Source organism: Diadema antillarum, unplaced genomic scaffold (assembly GCF_040938485.1).
Source record: "Diadema antillarum isolate AM-2024a unplaced genomic scaffold, OU_Dant_1.0 seq00000090_RagTag, whole genome shotgun sequence".
NCBI lineage: Eukaryota > Metazoa > Echinodermata > Echinoidea > Diadematoida > Diadematidae > Diadema > Diadema antillarum.
In genome coordinates, this window is record NW_027271180.1 from 193,749 (window position 1) to 213,186 (window position 19,438).

General features: G+C 38.4%; 1 protein-coding gene across 1 annotated transcript; it reads left to right on the top strand.

The window, feature by feature from the left end:
* On the top strand, window positions 1–14,036 carry LOC139726576 (uncharacterized). Its single transcript, XM_071637565.1, has 7 exons — window positions 1–51; window positions 1,753–1,878; window positions 3,443–3,524; window positions 4,384–4,482; window positions 8,275–8,367; window positions 10,543–10,669; window positions 12,277–14,036. The coding sequence occupies exons 1-7, from the start codon at window positions 41–43 to the stop codon at window positions 12,330–12,332; spliced, it is 594 nt and encodes a 197-aa protein (XP_071493666.1). The 5' UTR covers window positions 1–40; the 3' UTR covers window positions 12,333–14,036.
* Window positions 14,037–19,438: the final 5,402 nt, after the last annotated feature.

A 19,438-nucleotide genomic window follows, 5' to 3' on the forward strand; every position in this document is an offset into this window, starting at 1 on the left:
TGTCATTGCACATTGTTAAACGTGAAAAAGGAGTGTCGAAATGGCGGGGACGTAAGTACAAATTAATCGTTACTCTTACCATTTGGACGATTTCAAGCTGGTAACCTCGGAACAGCTCATTTCTGTTTGTAGAATATAGATATTTCATCAACTCTAGGACTCGTTAATCTGTTAGGTATATATCATTTGTAATTATCAGCAAGGTATCACGTGGAATGGGCTACCATTAGTCAGTCCCATATACTGAATTATATGTGTGTTATTTCAGCCTGTCGGATGTTATTTGCAGGATCTATGTATGGAACACTGACGCTCTGCGCTACAGTTACAGAAATTGTTAATTAGTAATCCAGTATGGACTCTTCCAAGCGACCACGTGTTTAGGACTTGATGAGACAATGCACAGTGAGGAACATTGCAGTGTTGGGTGAGGCCTGACGCCGTGACCGAATTTTACCCACTCCAGACAGACAGACATTTCGATTTATTTTTTAGGGTTTCTTAGATCCAACGTTGGTATTCAAGTAGCGGCGACCAGCCCGAACGCGAAGTATTATAACTGTGTGAAGGAACGACTCGGGGTTAGGTTTACTACTAACAAGGGTTAGATCTACTACTACTAGTAGATCTCTAGTAGTAGACCATCATGTATTCCTCCGCCAGCCACCTGTACTTTGACAGCATGATCCTGGGTTTTAGGGGTCTAAATTATTTTGGGCTTCTAACTTCAGCACAGGCATAGATATGGACTATGGAAAGCCAAAATGGTTTCACACTAACCCTAACCCTAACCCTAAAAGGCCTAACCGTATACCCTAACCCTATAACCCTAACCCTGACCCTAACCCTAACCCTATTTGGCTTTCCATGGTCCGTATCTATGCCTGTGCTGAAGTTAGAAGCCCAAAATAATTTAGACCCCTAAAACCCAGGATAGCCTGGTCATGATGGTAGGCAATGCAATGGTAATTCCGGACACTATGATATCTCTGCATAATAATGGCATTTATACACAGATACGCGCGGACTTCGAAGACTAGCCATGCACACGCCCCGAGCTGAAATCGCCAAAAATGGGGCACTATTACCAGGGTATACTAGAAATGCTTAGAAATTCACATTTCACCTCAGATTTAGAAGAAGATGCCAATTTATCGCAAGATTTTTATCATGCAAATTGTTTTAAAAGTTCAATCATCACTGATCATGTTAGACCTTTCACTGTCCAATACGAAATTTGGCTTTTGAGCCTCATTTGCCGTTTTTCTCTTTGTTGTCTGCTCAGTACTAATGTGTAGGGCCTACAGTGAATCATGGGTACCAGTACTTGTATGATTGTGAGTATGAATAGTCATTCTGGTGCATGAATAAGGCATGAAAGATGTTGATTATTCTATTACAAAAATCTTGTCTGCAATTAATGCAATTTTGCACTGTGGTGAGGACTATGTACATGTAGCATTATTTTTGCTTGTAATTTCATTCTCTGACTGAGTATTGAATTCAGGGTTCCATTTCATAAAACTTGTTATCAGTGATAACTGCTACATTTCTGTGACAAATTTGCTCTCAGCCAATCAGATGCAAGGATTTCAGTAGCTTGTAACAACTATCACAACTTGTCACTGATAACGATTTTTGTGAAACGGGGCCCAGAGCAACAACAAAAAAAATTTCAGTACCAATAATACAAGCCTTTCTTTGTATGGAATATGACATACTTTCATTGACCTGTCTCATTCATTCTTTCAGAAACAGCAACACACAGAGTACAACAAAAATTCCCACAGTCTTATGGGCCCAGAGAGAAGACTGTCTGCTCCTTACTATAGAAGTTCCAAAAGCAGTAGAAGAGGACATAACGTTTGAACCAGAAAAGTAAGTGGACTCACCTCAACGTAGACTGAAAATATCTCAGCAAGAATATCTATTTCCTGACATCTGTGGTAGTTTGTTTAGAAGCACAACCAATTTAATGTGCTAACTGTGATAAATGCGCAGTAAGGGTCTGGGGCTGCAAAGCACAAAGGTGGTGGTGGGGGGGGGGGGGGTGGTGCTGATTACTGCGTCTGGGTCGAGCCCCTGAAAGTTAAATTTGAGCTAAACAAGGTGTTGAATTCTATTTAAAGTTTCATGTGATAACATGACCCTGTTGTATTCTTCACAGTAACATTTTGATCAACACAGGATAGCAGATAAATTTTGTTGATTTACAATCTTCTGATGTGATGAAAGTTTATTTGTTGTGTATTACATTATAAAAGATGTAGAGAAAAAGGTTAAATAAAGACATGTCATTAGTACACTTATGAAGCTATGACATTTTCCCTTACCTAATCAGGATATATTTCAAGATGTGTAAAGTGTAATTGAAATGGATTAGCTGTTTGTGTATTTGTTGTTGTGTTTTTTTTTTGTTTGTTTTTTTTTTAGGGGGGGGGGCAGGGGCTCTCTGCTTGTCCTCTCTCAAAGTTTGGTGATGCATGCTACTAGCAGGCCTGTCTCTTGTGTGATTGAACGGATGATATAGTTTTGGTTTTGGTTAGATGGAGCTTCAGGTTGAACTTTTTGTGAGATTTAATTGAGAAAAGTACAATATGAAATTTTAAAGAACATACAATTTTGAAAGGAATTACAAGTTTATGTGATGAAAATCAAGTTTGAAATGGCTGAGATATAGAAAAACAAAGTAAACCATTATACCCAAATTTTATTAGGACCTTTTTTTTCTGGATATCTCAGCCTTTTCAAACCCATTTTTTTTTTTCAAATAAACTTTCAATTCCTCTTTGCAATTGTGTGCTCTTGTATGTTTCATAATGAGTAGTGTCTAATTATCTCACAAAAACTTAAAACCTGAAACCCAACCCCAAGCAGAACTATACCATCCTATAAAGTTAAACACCAGCAATCTCTACTTAGTTGTCATGTCATTATATGTCCGTAGATAAGCCTTGTAATATAAAAACCCATTATCTTATAATCTAAACTTGATCTTACAATTGTATATTTTTCTCCTGTTTTGTTTCATTGTTTACAGAGTGATGTAAACAATCTTTGTCAGGGCATAATGACCATCATTTTGCCTCTGATATAGATTCTGCCAGGATCAAAATCTCATGCCCCATTTCACTCCATTTTACTCCACTGGCTTGCCACTATTAGATTTGATTTAAAGCAGTTTTGAGTGGCCTCCTGTCCTACTTATTCTCTTAGCAAATACATGCATTTATCTTGTTTTTAAGTGCAGTCCTCAAGGAAACCATTTGAAAGATCTCACATTTCAATATAATCCACTTTGGCACAAGCAACAAAGTAGAGCGTAGTCTTTTTTTTTTTTTTCCAGATGTCCCTCAATTATGCATTCGAGCTTTTTTCCCCCCTATCATTATAAAGTGGTTGCATTTAAACTATTTCTCTTATATTTTGCTTGTATTCTTAGAGTGCACTTAAAGTGTAAAGGAGGACTAGAGAATGAACCGTATGAACTAGAATTTGAGTTCCATAAAGACATCAGTCCAAAGGTAAGTGTCCAAGACTGTACTCTACATCGAATATTAGAATTTCTTGTTTTACAATGATTGTTTCCATTAGTGCACTGGTATCACAGTAACCAAACTGTTGTTACTCTTCCAATATTGTAGAAAGATGATTTGGTCTACAGATGAAAGAGTTACAGTACTTAGGAAAGAATATTTTTGGTTATAATGATGAACTTTGTGTATATTCTGAGTCATGACCATGGCTTCTATAGTTGAATAAAGTCATGACCTTTCTGTCATCAAAACATTCTCTTCAGTTTGAATGTGAAAGAGCAAAAAACATATGAAATGAAGTATTGTCCTTGTTTTAGTCTTTGCCGAAAATATCTTTTCACTTGCTACGAGCTTTTATGTTTTCCATAGACCTGTAGTTTACAACTGTAGAACAAACCTCCAAGTAATAATCAGCAATCACAGCAGTTACACCTAAATAAGTTGCTAATTGTCTTCCCCATGGTATACTTGGTTTATGCATGCACATGGGCACTTCCAAGTTGTAACTTCTAGTTGGTTTGGTTTGTTTTGGTTTATTTTTTAATTTTCTTTCTCCAAATACAATTAGCAAATGAAAACAAAGTGATACAGAGTGTGCCAAAAAGGAGAGTTTAACATACAAATGAATACAAGAAAATGTCAATTTCATAACAACATCAGTCTCTAATGACATACACTGTATGAATCAAAACAACATATGAAGGCATACCGTATTTATGAACAAAGGAGAAATCAATACAGGGGACCTTCATCATAAGCAGAGCTTCACATGTACTTGTTTTACTCCAGGGCTTCATTTTAACTCATCGCTACTGACTTTATTATTATTATTATTGAATTTGAACAGACCTCAAAATACAAGATCCAAGGTAGACACATTGACATGCTGGTTAAGAAGAAGGAATCAGGTCCATATTGGCCGAGGCTCACCAAGGAATCAAAAAAGGTTTGTTGATGAAATGCCCAAACATTCTGCGTAGTATCACATGGAGCAATATGTCTTGGTGCATCCTGATCTGTATATATTTCAAACTACCGGTACTCTATTGAATCCTTTGGTATTTTGTTAATTTGTTGCCATGTATATGTCACATACCATGGTAAATCACATTTCATTCATTTTGTGCTGTAATTGTCACTTGTGGTATCATTATGTGTACCATAACTCTGGAAAATTGGATTCTACAATTTTATATCATATGAAGATATTTTACATTTTAGTGGGTGCAATTCAGTGCTGATCCCTTGCATTTCAGCTAGATATTTTTTCCTGTCAGCATGATAATGACATTCAAAAAGGTCCAAGTATGGAAGGGATATGTCAGAATTAATGGTGTTGAGTCCATTTTGATATGTTAAATGCATACCTTTGATAATCAAATTAAATCTTGTAAAAATGTACTTAGGTGTGTGCAGAAGCAGATCCATAGCCCAGTCTGTAATTCACAATGCATCAGAGCATTCAGTTTTCATCATAGTGTAAAGTGGAAATGACGGTTGTGTCATTTAAAGATGTCCAGAAAACATGTAATGCTTGAAAAGAATGTTGCAAGCAGTCTGAAATTCAGTGTTTCTCATCACAGCAAACATGGTTTGTGTGATGTCTTTTATGTGATAATGAATGTTTTGTGGTTATGGCATTTTATACCGTAAAAGCCCTTTATTTTTGCATTCAGATATTTTCATGAATGAGGAGGTTACAGACATTTTTGCCATTTTTCACAATTTTTGTTTTGAGGCTATTGCAAGTGCTATAATGGCAGTGCCAATCTGTTCGCAATATTTTTGCATGTTGTTAAATTAGTGGCCCAAACTTGATCAGGAATTTGAAAAAAATAACAGCTTTTACCGTAGCAAATGGTCATAAATGTGATGGTACAAGATTTTGCAAGAGATCACTGATAAGGTACCCTATTTGAGGTAAAGCAGTGCCTTATTGAGTGTCTTATCTTTCACAGAGTTTGAAGTCTTGTTCCATTGCATGAATAAAGACCATACAACATAATGATTATTCATGTAATCCTCATTAATGGTGCTTTCCAGTACATCCACCTGACAGCAAGCCTGGTATTTGGCAATGTTATTAAACAGGGAAAAAAAAAATGTTAGTGCATTCGATACACCACAATGAAATGGATGCTTCCCAAAATGTTGATCGATTGACAAACTATTCTGGTCACTTGATCTCCCTAAGGGTGGGATTTCACGGAGCACGCGAACGATTTGCGAAGGACGCGAATGACAAAATCCAACATTCGGAAAAGTTTTTCTCCGAATGTGTTCCGACAATGAAGCCGAAAACTATTGTTGCGCTATTTGTGCGAAGTTTCCACGACGTTTGTGCGAATGTCGTGTGTATCATTGGTAAACTACAGCATGTTACATACACGAAGAACACGCGACGGAAATGCGAACAACGAAAAATTTCCAATAATCATGGGAGAAAATGTACCCAAGGAGAGGTGGAAGCTGTCTTGAGTTGAATTTTTTTTTTAATTCCTCTATTTCTCCTTTCGTTTTCTCTCATTTCTCTATCATGTGCTTGCCTACATTCTTTTTCCTAATACCTATCTCCACTAGTAAAGCATTTGATTTTTTGTCTCCGCCGAACGAGTTCGAGCCGGGGAATATGAAACGGGCTCCGTACGTGTGTGTGTCTGTGTGTCCGTGTGTCCGTGTGTCCGTCTGTCCGTCCGTGCGTCCGTGTGTGATCAAAATGTTCAAAATGCTACTCCTTCGCCATTTCTGACCCGATTTTGATTCTGTTTGCTTTATATGATAGCACTACATGAGACCCGATTTTGATTCTGTTTGCTTTATATGATAGCACTACATGAGAGCTTTGAAACTTTTATACAGAATTTCAGATGTGACCTTTGACCTTGACCTTTGACCTATATTGTACATTTTGCTTCAAAATGCTACTCCTTCGCCATTTCTAACCCGATTTTGATTCCGTTTGCTTTATATGATGGCACTAGGTGAGGGCTTCAAAACTTCTACACAGAATTTTGACCTTTGACTTCTTTGACCTTTGACCTTGATTTTTGACCTATATTGTCCATTGCCTACAAAATGCTACTCCTTCGCCATTTCTAACCCGATTTTGATTCCGTTTGCTTTATGTGATGGCACTATGTGAGGGCTTCAAAATTTCTACACAGAATTTTGACCTTTGACTTCTTTGACCTTTGACCTTGATTTCTGACCTATATTGTACATTTTGCTACAAAATGCTACTCCTTCGCCATTTGTAACCCGATTTCAATTCCGTTTGCTTTAAGTGATGGCACTAGGTGAGGGCTTCAAAACTTCTACACAGAATTTTGACCTTTGACTTCTTTGACCTCTGACCTTGATTTTTGACCTGTATTGTACATATTACTACCAAATGCTACTCCTTCGCCATTTCTAACCCGATTTCGATTCCGTTTGCTTTATGTGATGGCACTAGGTGAGGGCTTCAAAACTTCTACACAGAATTTTGACCTTTGACTTCTTTGACCTTTGACCTTGAGTTTTTACCTACATTGTACATTGGCTACAAAATGCTACTCCTTCCCCATTTCTAACCCGATTTAGATTCCGTTTGCTTTATGTGATGGCACTAGGTGAGGGCTTCAAAATTTTGACCTTTGACTTCTTTGACCTTTGACCTTGATCTTTTTACCTATATTGTACATTTTGCTACTAAATGCTACTTCCGGCGGGGACATATATTACGCACCGCGTAATTTCTACTTTTCCTTGTTTTTTCAGTTCCTCCAACACATAATCTCTATAGTTCAAATGAAATTTTACATACTTAAGATTAATTTTAAGTGTATTCTTCGATTTTTTTTTGGGTATATCAAACATTTCTTTCTCTTTGCTAGTCTTTAATTTCTTTTGTTACTATAGTTGTCAATGATTCTTTGATGTTTAGATGTATGCTACGATTTTTATCTGTAGAAAACGTATAAGTCATACATCCCCCAAACGTGCGCTAAACGTTCGCGAGAATGTCTCAAAAGGTACGCGAACAGTTTGCGATTACGTCGTAAAATGATCGGAAAAACTGCGCAGATTTTGCCTAACATACGCGAGACATTCTCCAAAGTTTCGGAGTCTGTTTGGGGTTTCACGAACATTTTGCGAACATCGCGCGTGTCTTGCGAAGGTCTTGCGCCTATGACGAGGCTTTAAAGACACTTTCGAGAACAATTCACGAGCAAATTACGACCAAGTGTGCGGAAAAGGTTCGCAAAAATTTTCAAACTTTTTTGAAATTATCGCCGAAGTAAAAACGACATTCGCGAACAACTGACGACGCTTCCGAACCCTCACGTTCGTTTGGCGAACTTTTGCAGACTAAAATACGAATGATGGATTTTGCCATTCGCGTCCTTCGCAAATCTTTCGCGTGCACCGTGAAATCCCACCCTATGCAGTTGGGTATTCATTGTTTGAATACGAGTTCCATAAATTGCTATGTTGGGCAAACTGGTGCATTATGTCACTTTGAATCGAGTGATATGCCTAACCAACTGAGAAAAATGAAAGGTCATTTGTACTTATGTGCGCATGACCAATCTCCGAACTGGCTTATCTCAGTGAATTTAAAAACCGACCTGTCTCTCAGTACAAATGACCTTTTTCTGCTCATGCTCAAACTGGAACCCTGAACTGGCTTACTCTTTGTCTGTTTGTCAGTGTGTCTGTTTCTAACTGGTCTTCTCTCATTCTCCTCGTGTCCCAGCAACATTGGCTGCGCACAGACTTCAGCCGATGGAAGGACGAGGATGAGTCAGATGATGAGTTTGGAGGCGGTGATGATAGGGGTCTGAATGAGGTGAGGAGAAATGTCCTCTAGACCAGTGCAAGTTGAGGGAAAGTAAACAGTATTCTTGGTGTATTACACATTTCTTATTTTGTGCAAATGCTGTCATCATTCATAGGTTCACCATGTGATTAGTCCATATTGTCAATGTTTTATTATTTTAAAAAAAAAAGTGAGGCCCTAATCATAATAATTTGCACAATACATTCACCAAAGTTAAATTTCATGTCAACAATGTTACCAACATTTCACTTAACTACAGCCAGGCAAGTCATGAGCTATTCAAGAGATTTGAACATGAAATGTAGATTCACTGGGAGAAATAGTTCATGAAGTAGTACAAAAAATAGTGAATGGTCACAAGTGTGACAGTACAAGATTTCACACAAGATGAAAGACAGAGGTGCTCTATTCCTTGAATGAGGGGAAGTTAAGTTGAATGGTGTACCTGGAGTAAAGACAATTCATCGTTTGTTTTATACAACACCTCGCACATTAGCAGATGTGGTCCTGACAGATTCTTGAATTTACAAGCAAATGGCGATGAGTGGCGCAGTTAACTCACAGTCAGTTGTGTGCAGTTGAAGTTGTTGACAGTAAGACTAGTGACTAAATGTGCAACTGTAACTAATTGAGTGCGCGCTTCAAGTATTTGTTTATTGCGACATCAGAGCCATACATGTACAATGGCACAAAACTTTTTGTACAAGTTAATCAAGAGTTAAACACAGGAGTTAACCCGTTGACTACGGGAACCGGGTGCCCCCTGTTTTGAGGCAATGGGAATTCGAGTAATCTCGGAAGCAATGGGTTAATTGAAATTGGTGACATCAGCTGTGCAATATCCATTTTGCTCAAATGAAATTTGACAGCTGAGGGATGGAGCATGCAATGATATACAAATGATGCACAGGATAGAGTGTGTTAGTGTAGGCGTGGTGCACTCGAGGGTATTTACAATTGTGAAACATGCACGAGGCGAAGCCGAGTGCATGTTGCACTACATTGTAAATACCCGAGAGTGAGCTACGCCTCCACTAATGCCACGAAATAATCCTGTGCATCATTTGTTTTATAAAATAGGTCGAAAATTCGAAAACTGACATCATTTTTCAGCGTTTTTCACGTACCTTTGTGGGTCAAGACGTCCGAAGATGTTCGTCCCAAACATTTACGCACGTCGCACTCGCGGAAGTCCCGCACATACAGTATAAGTAACGCTATTATGGGGGGTTGGGTTTCCGGACACTTAAGTTCCCGCATGAAAACTTACTTATTTTACATAGAATATGCACCCTTTACCTTAAAGACTTGATATAGACTCCTCATATAGGCCTACTAGACAACATACTCTGAAAACGGCGTGAGAATTAACCTGCTAAATCGTTGGATTTGCTCTTCAAAGTGACTCCATGTACGCGTCCGGTCCCATAACGCTTGGTCTACTGTACTGTACAAAGTGTACGTATAGTAGAGTATACGTACGTACGCCACACATGTTATGCACAAGGGAAGACAGGCCGGCCGGCCGGCAGCCCGAACTAGAAGTTGTTTACAGGATTGACAGCGCGTATGCATGCAATTCATCAAAGGAGCCGCCGCGCGCACAGACGATCGGCAATCTACCATAGGATTACAGGCAGTGCAATTGTACTGAAGTAAAGGAAGGAGGTGTGTCTCATTTCAGCGCTTCCTATTGGCTACATTCTTGAACCCATTTTATAATACTTTTTAACTGCATGTCACATAATGAGCAATCTACCAGTCATATGTACAGTCAACCTCGCTGAAGTTAACCTTGCATAAGTCAAAGGTCTCGTCAGGTCCTTTTCTGTCTGTAATTCATTATTTTTTGATCCCTCATATGTCAAATCTTCTCAAAGTTGAAGCTATTTTTTACAGTCCAAATAGATGCGACTTAGGTAAGGTTGACAATAGCTTCTTTTTTTAGGTGATATATAAACGATGTGATGCATGGGTTTTTTTTTTTCTTTTTCTTCTTTCTTTTTTTATTTGTATGTTTTATTAAATCATATCACAAACATGATCAAATGATTTACAAATGATTTGTAATGATTAGAAAAAGTATGAATAAAACAAAAAAAAAAGAAAAAAGGTGACAAGACGTTGAAAATAATGCGTGGTTAGTTGATAATGTGTGTAATTTGTCTTGACTCTCCCGTACAGATGTTAGCCAACATGGGGAACATGGGTGACATGGGTGGCATGGGCGGCATGGGCGGCATGGGCATGGGTGACATGGGGTCGATGGGAGAGACTGGCGGCGGGGAGTCAGACGACAGCGATGATGAAGGTAAGTAACGGCGGCAGGCCTCACGGCGATCTCGTGGCATTATGGGCAAGTCTGACGGTTCCATGACATTTGCTGCTGCGACAATAGCTCCCATTAAATATCTGCATGCTCAGCCAAACATAAATTCTACCCACAAACATAACCCTAACCCTGTTCCTAATCCTCACATCAAGCTGAACCTAAAACCCCATCACAACCCTAACCCTAACCCCTAAGTCCTTGGAGAAAATAAGACTGGAGCAGGCGTCACTGGAGCAAATGTCATATCACCAGTCTGACACAGATACTGTAGTGTGCTTGTGGTAGTAAGTCTGGGGGAATTGTGACATCATACTACAGAGCATTTCAATCAGCTTAGCTCCTTTAATACAAGAATGAAGCTTCAATATTTTTAGTTGTCAGCTGCCTTGTGTACTAGTGCAGAGGAAGTGTTTATTTTGCCGTGTGACAATTTTTTACCATTGTTTACTGTGATGTTAGTCCCTCAAATAAAAACTAGTGAATATTGGGATTTCTCTATTTCATGTGTAATGAAATGTTATTGCAAACTACACCGTACAGCTGTACATGTATGGATTTCATGTGTTGATAGAAAAATTAACCCATGACCAATAGGAACCAGTGGTGAAGTGAAAAGTTTATAGGGATTTAAAATCTTACCTGGAAAGGGTTAAAGCTGAAGTACACCCTGAAAATTAGTGAAGATTTGAGCGAATTGATTTCCAAAAAAAGAAAGTCATGATTTTCTGAAGTTGTTGTATCACTCTGGGATGTACAATTGTAGCATGTAAGACATTCCACAAAATTTTTCTTTCTTTCTTTCTTTTAATTGATGAGAGGATTTTTTTTTTTTTTTTTTTTTTTGGGGGGGGGGGGAGGGGGATATTCAGGGAATTGTAAAGAAAATATTTGCAATGACTGTAATTATGAAGCATATGATTGGAAATTTACTTGATGTGAAATTGTTTATTGTTATGAATTGTTCATAATTTAGGCGACAGCTTTTCAACAGTGACTCTGAAATATGCCATTTTGTTCATACTTAATCCAATTGATCCCTTGTGTTACAATGCTTGCATGTACATGTATGTTCTTTCCTCTGGTGTTCATTACCCCTCAGCCAAAACCATGTCATTGATTTAAATTGCACATTGCCTCAGACCCCTTGTTGGTAATTTTGGTGTTGACTTTTCAGCAGTGACCTGCCTCACATAGTGTACATTCCTTGAGCCGTACATTGTATTGCAGAGACTCCAACTCTCCCGCTTTCGACGGGAGATCTCCCGCCAAAAGCCCATTTTTGCAAAGTCTCCTGTTCTCCCGCTTGAGATTTAATTTTCTCCCGTTTGAAATGATTTCTTACTTAGTGTCATCGTATGTTGAAAAAAAAGCCTTAGATAGCATGAGATAACATCTAGAACTCTAAAACTGGACCCTAGCCATAAGGAACTTCGCGCTTTGCGCACATCAAGTTGGAGTCTCCCGTTTGCTAGGGGTTTCAGGCGGGAGACTCTCTAGATCAGAAGGTGTTTGGGGTTGGAGTCTCTGGTAATGACCTTTTTTTTTGTGTGTGTGTGTGTGTCACATGTTTCCTCTCCACCAATCAGAGATCCCAGAGCTGGAGGACACTGATGGAAAGGAGGGAGAGGGAAGGTCCGAATAACCCACCGGATGAGGGGGCTAGAGAGGGAGAGAGAACATACCGACCATCGTATCATCCAGAAGGAATGTTGTATAAACTCATATCTGCTGGAGGCACAGCCTGTTGTCTGCCAACCCGGTGCCGCCATACAGGCATTCTTCATACTTCCTATCCACATTGTGGTTTTTTTTTCTTTATATTTGTCTGTCCAGTTGGTAATGCTAGCAGAATTGTCTGAAATGGCATGTAGCTCCATGGCTGTACCCCATGCCCATCGCCATATTAATCCTGAGGTGTATCTTTTCTATTTCTCTCCTCATGAAATATCTGGAGAAGTGATATTAAAACTATAGTACCAGAGAAATAAAGTTCTTGGTAGTAAGGGAGCACAAGAAAGAATAGGAAATAGATTCCACTATTAAGACGAAGCACTTTAAAGACATGATCAGAGTATTCACCCGTACAGGCTGCGTATGATAGTGATTCTGTGATTTTAATATTGCCAGATACGTGTTAAATTTTAAGTTAAAACATGCAATGAAGTGGAAGTTATTCGCTCATAAAAACAGACATGTAAATAGTAATCAAACATTGTCTACTGAAACAGTTTGCAACAGCTGATTTGAATGATGTCTCGAGACATACTGGACAAGTATAATTGTTACTGTACATGTATTCAAAGAAAGTAAATTTTTCATATCAGCCCTCCTTTTTAATTATTGGTGGTGTTTTCCATCAGAATGCTGTTGATCACAATAAGGTGTGCTTACCTGCAGTCCTTCAAAAGGAAACAACATGATTTCAAATGTTTGTAAAACATGACGTCTTGCTATGGTCAGGTGCAGTATAAATGCATTCCGCAGAGAGATACATTTGTGGGAAGCTGGAGATTTTTTTTTCTGGTTTATTGTGCCATCTTTTAAATGGAATGTTTACACTGTTGTGATATTGCATTTTGAAGATTATCTGCTCTAGACAGGATTCAAAGGTCCTTTTAGGTGGTGCCAGTGTGGACATTGCCGTTTTCTTTGTAGCCATGTTTTGTTATGAAAAATATACCAATCAGTTACATATTGAAATGTGTAATGGAAAAGAGGTCCCTCCTACAATATTAACAAATATTTTTGAGTACAAGGGGTTGTTGTAATTATCATTTGCAATTAGACATCATCTTTTGTTCTTGACAATGAATAGGCCACCTGTACAAATATGTGACATCCTGAAGACGCTATGTTACTGCATCACGGTATGTGATTTGTGATGTGTTTTTCATGGACCCTGCCAAACAAACTTTCCTTGTGAATACACTTGTGTATGTATATATTACAGTGTGTAGCACTTACACAATATGTAACCTGCATTACGATGAATGAAATGATGTTTCCTTCCATTTGTCTATTTGATGCAAGGTAGCAAAAGAAAATGAGACCGGCATTAGATGCAGACATGATAAAAGGCAGATTGTTTTGGTCGATGCCCACCTTTGCAGTAAGAATTCATTTCTCAATCCACACTGTAGTTAACATTCCAAATTCTCAGAAATGACAGCTACTCTGCAAATCACAAATGACTGATTATAAATCAGGCTTAGTAAGTTGTGTTTTGTTTTGTTTTTTGTTTGTTTGTTGTTGTTTTTTTGGTCACCTACCGAATATTTTAGCTATTTTTTATGTGCAGATGGCAGCATTTTAACTGTCGTGTTCAATATTCAGTATACATCAACGATATGTTCTTATACTGTTTGTTTGCGAAGATTCATTGTTGGTTTTTCATAGAGCATTTCTTTACATAGTGACATGGTTGTCTTTCATAATGAGGTAAGGTTTTGTTTATAGAATACATGAAACCAAAATTATGACTAACAAACCCCAAATACCAGTTGAAACTTGACTCATGCCTGATCCCGTAAAAGATTTAACTAAACAGACTGAAGTGCACATAGAATCAACTGACGAGAGGACGGTAATTGGGTTACTTCTGTATCCTTTTGATCTTCGTAGAGAAGGAATATGGCCGACATACCATTTATTCAGAAAACTGCAGCTCGTTTCTGTCCCATATTTATTAGTTATACAGATATCTGAACTCATTGCTGCTGTGATACACTGTGTGTACATTTAGATGAACCCAGCAGTTCTCTTGTTCAATTTTGTTCTGTTTTGTTTTTGTTTGTTTTTTATCCAGATGTAATTTGTTTCCAAATTGAAGCTGTCTTTTTCAGGAAATTAGGAAGTACATAGCAAGGTATAATAATTGTTACATATAAACTGTCCATCCTTCATGAAGGGTTTGTGGTCACTGATTTTTGTCTAGGTGAAAAACAAACTTTCAAAAGAAAAGAAACAATGTGTATATCATGTGATATAAAGAATACCAATACAACCCCTTCTCTGTTCATTTCATGGTTTTTTTTATCTATCCAGTGAGAGGCAGTTTGGTTTTGCAGTAGAATATATAGATATTTCAGCTAGTGAATGTCTATAAACCGCTAACCTTCATCAGTCAACCCATATCAAAATAAAAATTGTTTATAATCAATGTAACTCACTGTGACCTTTCTTGTACCAGAGGTGGCGTACATTCATTTTCACATGCGTTTGTGACGGGTTGAGATGTACATGCTGATATGTTTTGCAGTTGTGGTCCCTTTGCCAGATTTAGATACAGTATGTTTGAATGTCTGCATACAAATGTTATATTATTTGTTCAAATAGGCTTTGCAATGAAGAGAGTATACAATGTATATTCTTTTTTGTTTGTGAGGCTGGTTCATACAATGGGCATGTAGACAGTTCCCCGTGAAGAAAGTTCTCCATAGAGTTCAATCATATTTGGAGCGTTTATTGAGACGTTAACTCCACATGCATTAGGATAGCCTCTTTATGTTGGACTCTTCCTTTGGTTTTGTTCTCAAAGTGTTTCAGTGCACAGATGACGCATAATTATTTGGTTAGATATTCCGAACGTGGTAATGATAACTGATGAATGTATAAGTGTGGATGCGTGATGCAGTACTGTTGCCAAGTTTGAATTATAGAAGTTCAGAGATGTGATTGGCATTCACTTTTTAATCTGGTTTCCTATCCTCATACTGCGTGCATTTCATTTGATGTTCATTCATGGAAAGAAGTGGGGAAATGCATTGGGTATTTTGTTCTTTTACCCTCCTCCCACCCCCTGCCCGCCCCCCCCCCGTTTTTTTTTATGTTTTATGTTTTTAATAATTTCATGCATAATGTGATAAATGTATTAAAGTAGGAACCAATGATATAAAACGAATGCGTCTGCTAGGCAGGTTTTGTGCTTAGTTTGTCCCTACATGTATAATTACTGAGCTGTTCTTCTGTGTATGGTGTGTGTGTATGTGTGTGTGTGTGTGTGTGTGTGTGTGCACGCGCACGTGTTTGTGTTTGTGTGCGTGTGTGTGGGTGGGTGGGTGTGGGTGTGTTATATGCATTTGTGTGGGGACAGTAAACGTATCCTGATTATTGTCAACGTGCATCGGTGCTTTATTTTGGAAATTATTGTCGCATGGGCGGTCCGTGTGGCGTAAGACCGGCAAATCTCATCATCGAAACTGTGAACAAATTCATGGCCGTACTACACAGCGGGAGTCGGACAGGTATAAAATCTTTAAAGGGGAAGGCTAGTAACTGATCAGTGGGAATCAGTGGAAATGCTGGGAGATGATTGTTCCAATCCTTATGGGATTCATTCAAGAGTTCATTGTATATCTATTGTTGTGTGAAAATGGTTTGCTTCAGAATGGTCTCATATTCAAGTAATGTGCAGTTTAATGCTTCCAGGTTAGCGTCCCTGGTCAGTGACGGAGCATTAATCTGCACATTACTTGAATATGAGACCGTTCTGAAGCAAATCATTTTCACACAACAATAGATATACAATGAACTCTTGAATGAATCCCATAAGGATTGGATCAATCATCTCCCAGCATTTCCACTGATTCCCACTGATCAGTTACTAGCCTTCCCCTTTAAGAGAGCAATGTGGATATAGTGAAAGCAGCAACATTAGCAGAACACATCAGTTAAAGTTTGAGGAAAATCGGACAATCGATGCAAAAGTTATGAAGTTTTAAAGTTTTGGTGTTGAATCCTCTGGATCAGGCGATTACTAGAGTTCATGACGTCATGTGTGGACAACGATATGAAGAAAACGTAAAGAGAATTCAACATGTTTTCACTTTTTCAGCGTAATGAAAGAGCACTTGACTGTAAACCGCTTTCAGAAAGCACGGGGAATTATTACATGTACATATAAAGAGTTTGTTTGCAAAAACCGATAAGTCCATATTTGCCAAATGGAGATATTTGCGATTAAAGGTCAAGAAAAATAAAGAGAATAATAAGAAAATTTTTGCTTCTTTTGACCATAACTTCAAAAATATACCTTCATATGTAGTGACCAATATATCATTTACAAGGTATTATTTTGTACTTTATGACAGAGATCGCACTTCCAAATCTTCAAAAATGGACTTATCGGTTTTTGCAAACAAACCCTTCATATGTATGTCAGTATCAAGTTGATGAAATGTGTAATTTTCTTGAAAAAAATATATATTTGTGAATTCTTTTTATATAAATCTACAGCTCCAAGTTTAGATTTGTGACGTTAATTTTTGTCCTTGAGCGGAGAAACCAATACTCTGAAAAACCCGTGTCATATAGCAGTTTCACCATAAGAAAGCATGAGTAGGAGGCTCAGATTATTCTGGAAATGTACTAATGTAATTCCCTTACAATACCTCTCTGAGGTCACTTGTGTAGAATTTATGCATGCTTTCTTCTTTTTTTCTGCTTCTTTGACCCAGGGAGGTGAAAGCACCTCCTTGCTTGACCCCTCCCCCATGCATTGTTGTGGTGAAGCTGCTATGTCATCGTCCTTGTTCATTGTGATTTGTTATAAATTTTGAAAAAACATTCTTATTCCTTATCCCAGTCATTATAAATTCTGAGACTCTGTACCCAGTATAACCAATTGAAAATTGTTCAAATGTTAGTCTGAAAATCAGCCGGAGTTCTTAATTAAGATAACTTGCGCACAGATACCTCAGCGAGTGCTGCCCTCTGCGACAATGATCAAAATCATGAGGTGCAGCAGCTGCTGCGGTCTGTACGATGATCAAAATCTTGCTAAGACACAAAGAACTCCCTAAATATTTTGTGCTTATATGCAATTTGTCGCTTTTCACTTTTCAAAAGATGTTACCGTACAGAAATGCACTTTACTCGACATACTATAGTGATGTTAGACAACAAATACAGGGCAGCGAATCTGAAGAAAATTCCAATTTGGTGATTTTTTGTGGAAACCAAAAGAAAGTTCACAACTTGTCCCCATTTGATTATCGCCCTCTAGTGGCAGCTATATTACACATGAGAATAACAGAACTCCTGGTCAGAACTGTTAAACTTCCAGTGATTCAGTTCAACTTTTTTAAAGTTCAGGCTTAGACTTTAATAAAGATGTTATTTTTTTTCAGTCCTCTAGTCTCTGAAATTTAAGAAGCTATGGGTTTTGCCAGAAACTGCTTATCGACATCTCAAGAATCTGAGAGCTTTCCACCTTGACTTACTGAGAAAGTCAACTTCATGTTCCCAGACGACATCGAGGGTAAGCACGAACTTATCTAAGTTGTTGATTAAACTGGCTCGCAAAAAGGAAATGTTTAAAAAGATGATATCAACAGCTTTGAGAATATTGTCAGATTGAAGATATATGAGTTAAGGATATGATGTTTTCTATTAAGGGATGGTTCGTATGTAATGTTGGAGCAGGGAGGTGGCATGTTAGGCTTCTTTGGATGAAACTAGGACACGCAATTAAGTACTGGCGTCATGCAGTTGTATAATATACAGTAGATTTGACAATCACATTCTTCGTGAGTACAGATTGTTAAGCGGCACCATGATTTTAAAGGATTACATTCTGATGATGGATAAGATGAAATATTTCATCACTTTATGGTATTATTTCGATAACATACATGGGAAAAGTTTCAAAGGAAAAATGATACCTCTTTTCATTCAAAGCATTAATCGGAAAAGAAAGGACATTTGTGCTTAGTGGTAGTATTTTTTGCAGGAAAGAAATAGCACCACAAACTTCTGAATTCTATGAAGAAAAAGGATTTGTTCGCACTCCCCCCCCCCCCACACACACACAATTATACATTATATGTATATATTATATTAAATATATAACATACAAATACACACATGCGTGCGTGTATCAAGTATCTGTGTATATGCGTTTGTGTGGTTGAGAGAAACACAGACGGACTGACAGACAGACAAACACACAGATTAGACGAGACATCTCACAAAAAACCACCAGATGGCGGGTACGTGAGGATCGCAGCAGAGCGTCCCCTCCAGACGACGCGTCCCAGACTTCGGCTATCCCCACACTCACCGTCCGGTGTGCCCACAACGACACTCTTCACCCCTCGGATTATCTCCTCTTTCGATTGATGATCATTAGTGATTTCCTCAGCCAGGCGACGGACGCACACCACACCGCACCGAGGCCGATGACAAGTGCGTGAGTGAGACCGTTCTCATCAGGAGTAGAACACACGTGCATTGGGAGCCAGCTTGACGAATGCTCCTGCCATAATTTTCTTCATTTACTTTCCGCCATTGGTGTGTCATCACTATGAAAGCCGCAGGAAGGCTTTCGTAGACTGCACATTAATGTAACTGTGTTTGTGCACTTATTTATCAAAGTTTGGCAGATAGTCTGTTTAGAAATACTTAACATTATTGCAATCAGCCAATTTATTTTATTGCCGTTATGTTTGTGACCTGCTTCAGAACTTCCCTTGTTTGCACTCAGTCTTGCGTTAACATTTGAAGGTTTCTTCCGAGTTTCGGTAGATTTCATGACACATTTAGGCGCACTGCGGTTCTTTGTTGGCTTTTAACATACCTTAAGATACGTGCCTTCAAAGAGCTAAGATGTTTCATTGAGATAGACTGTCATTCAGTGGGACAAAGGGATTTAATTCCAAGGGATTTGCTTGCTATCGGAGGATAACGCCGACCGTCTCCCTCAAATTTACCGCTGTACGATCTCATCATCACGTCGTCACTTTGGTCATC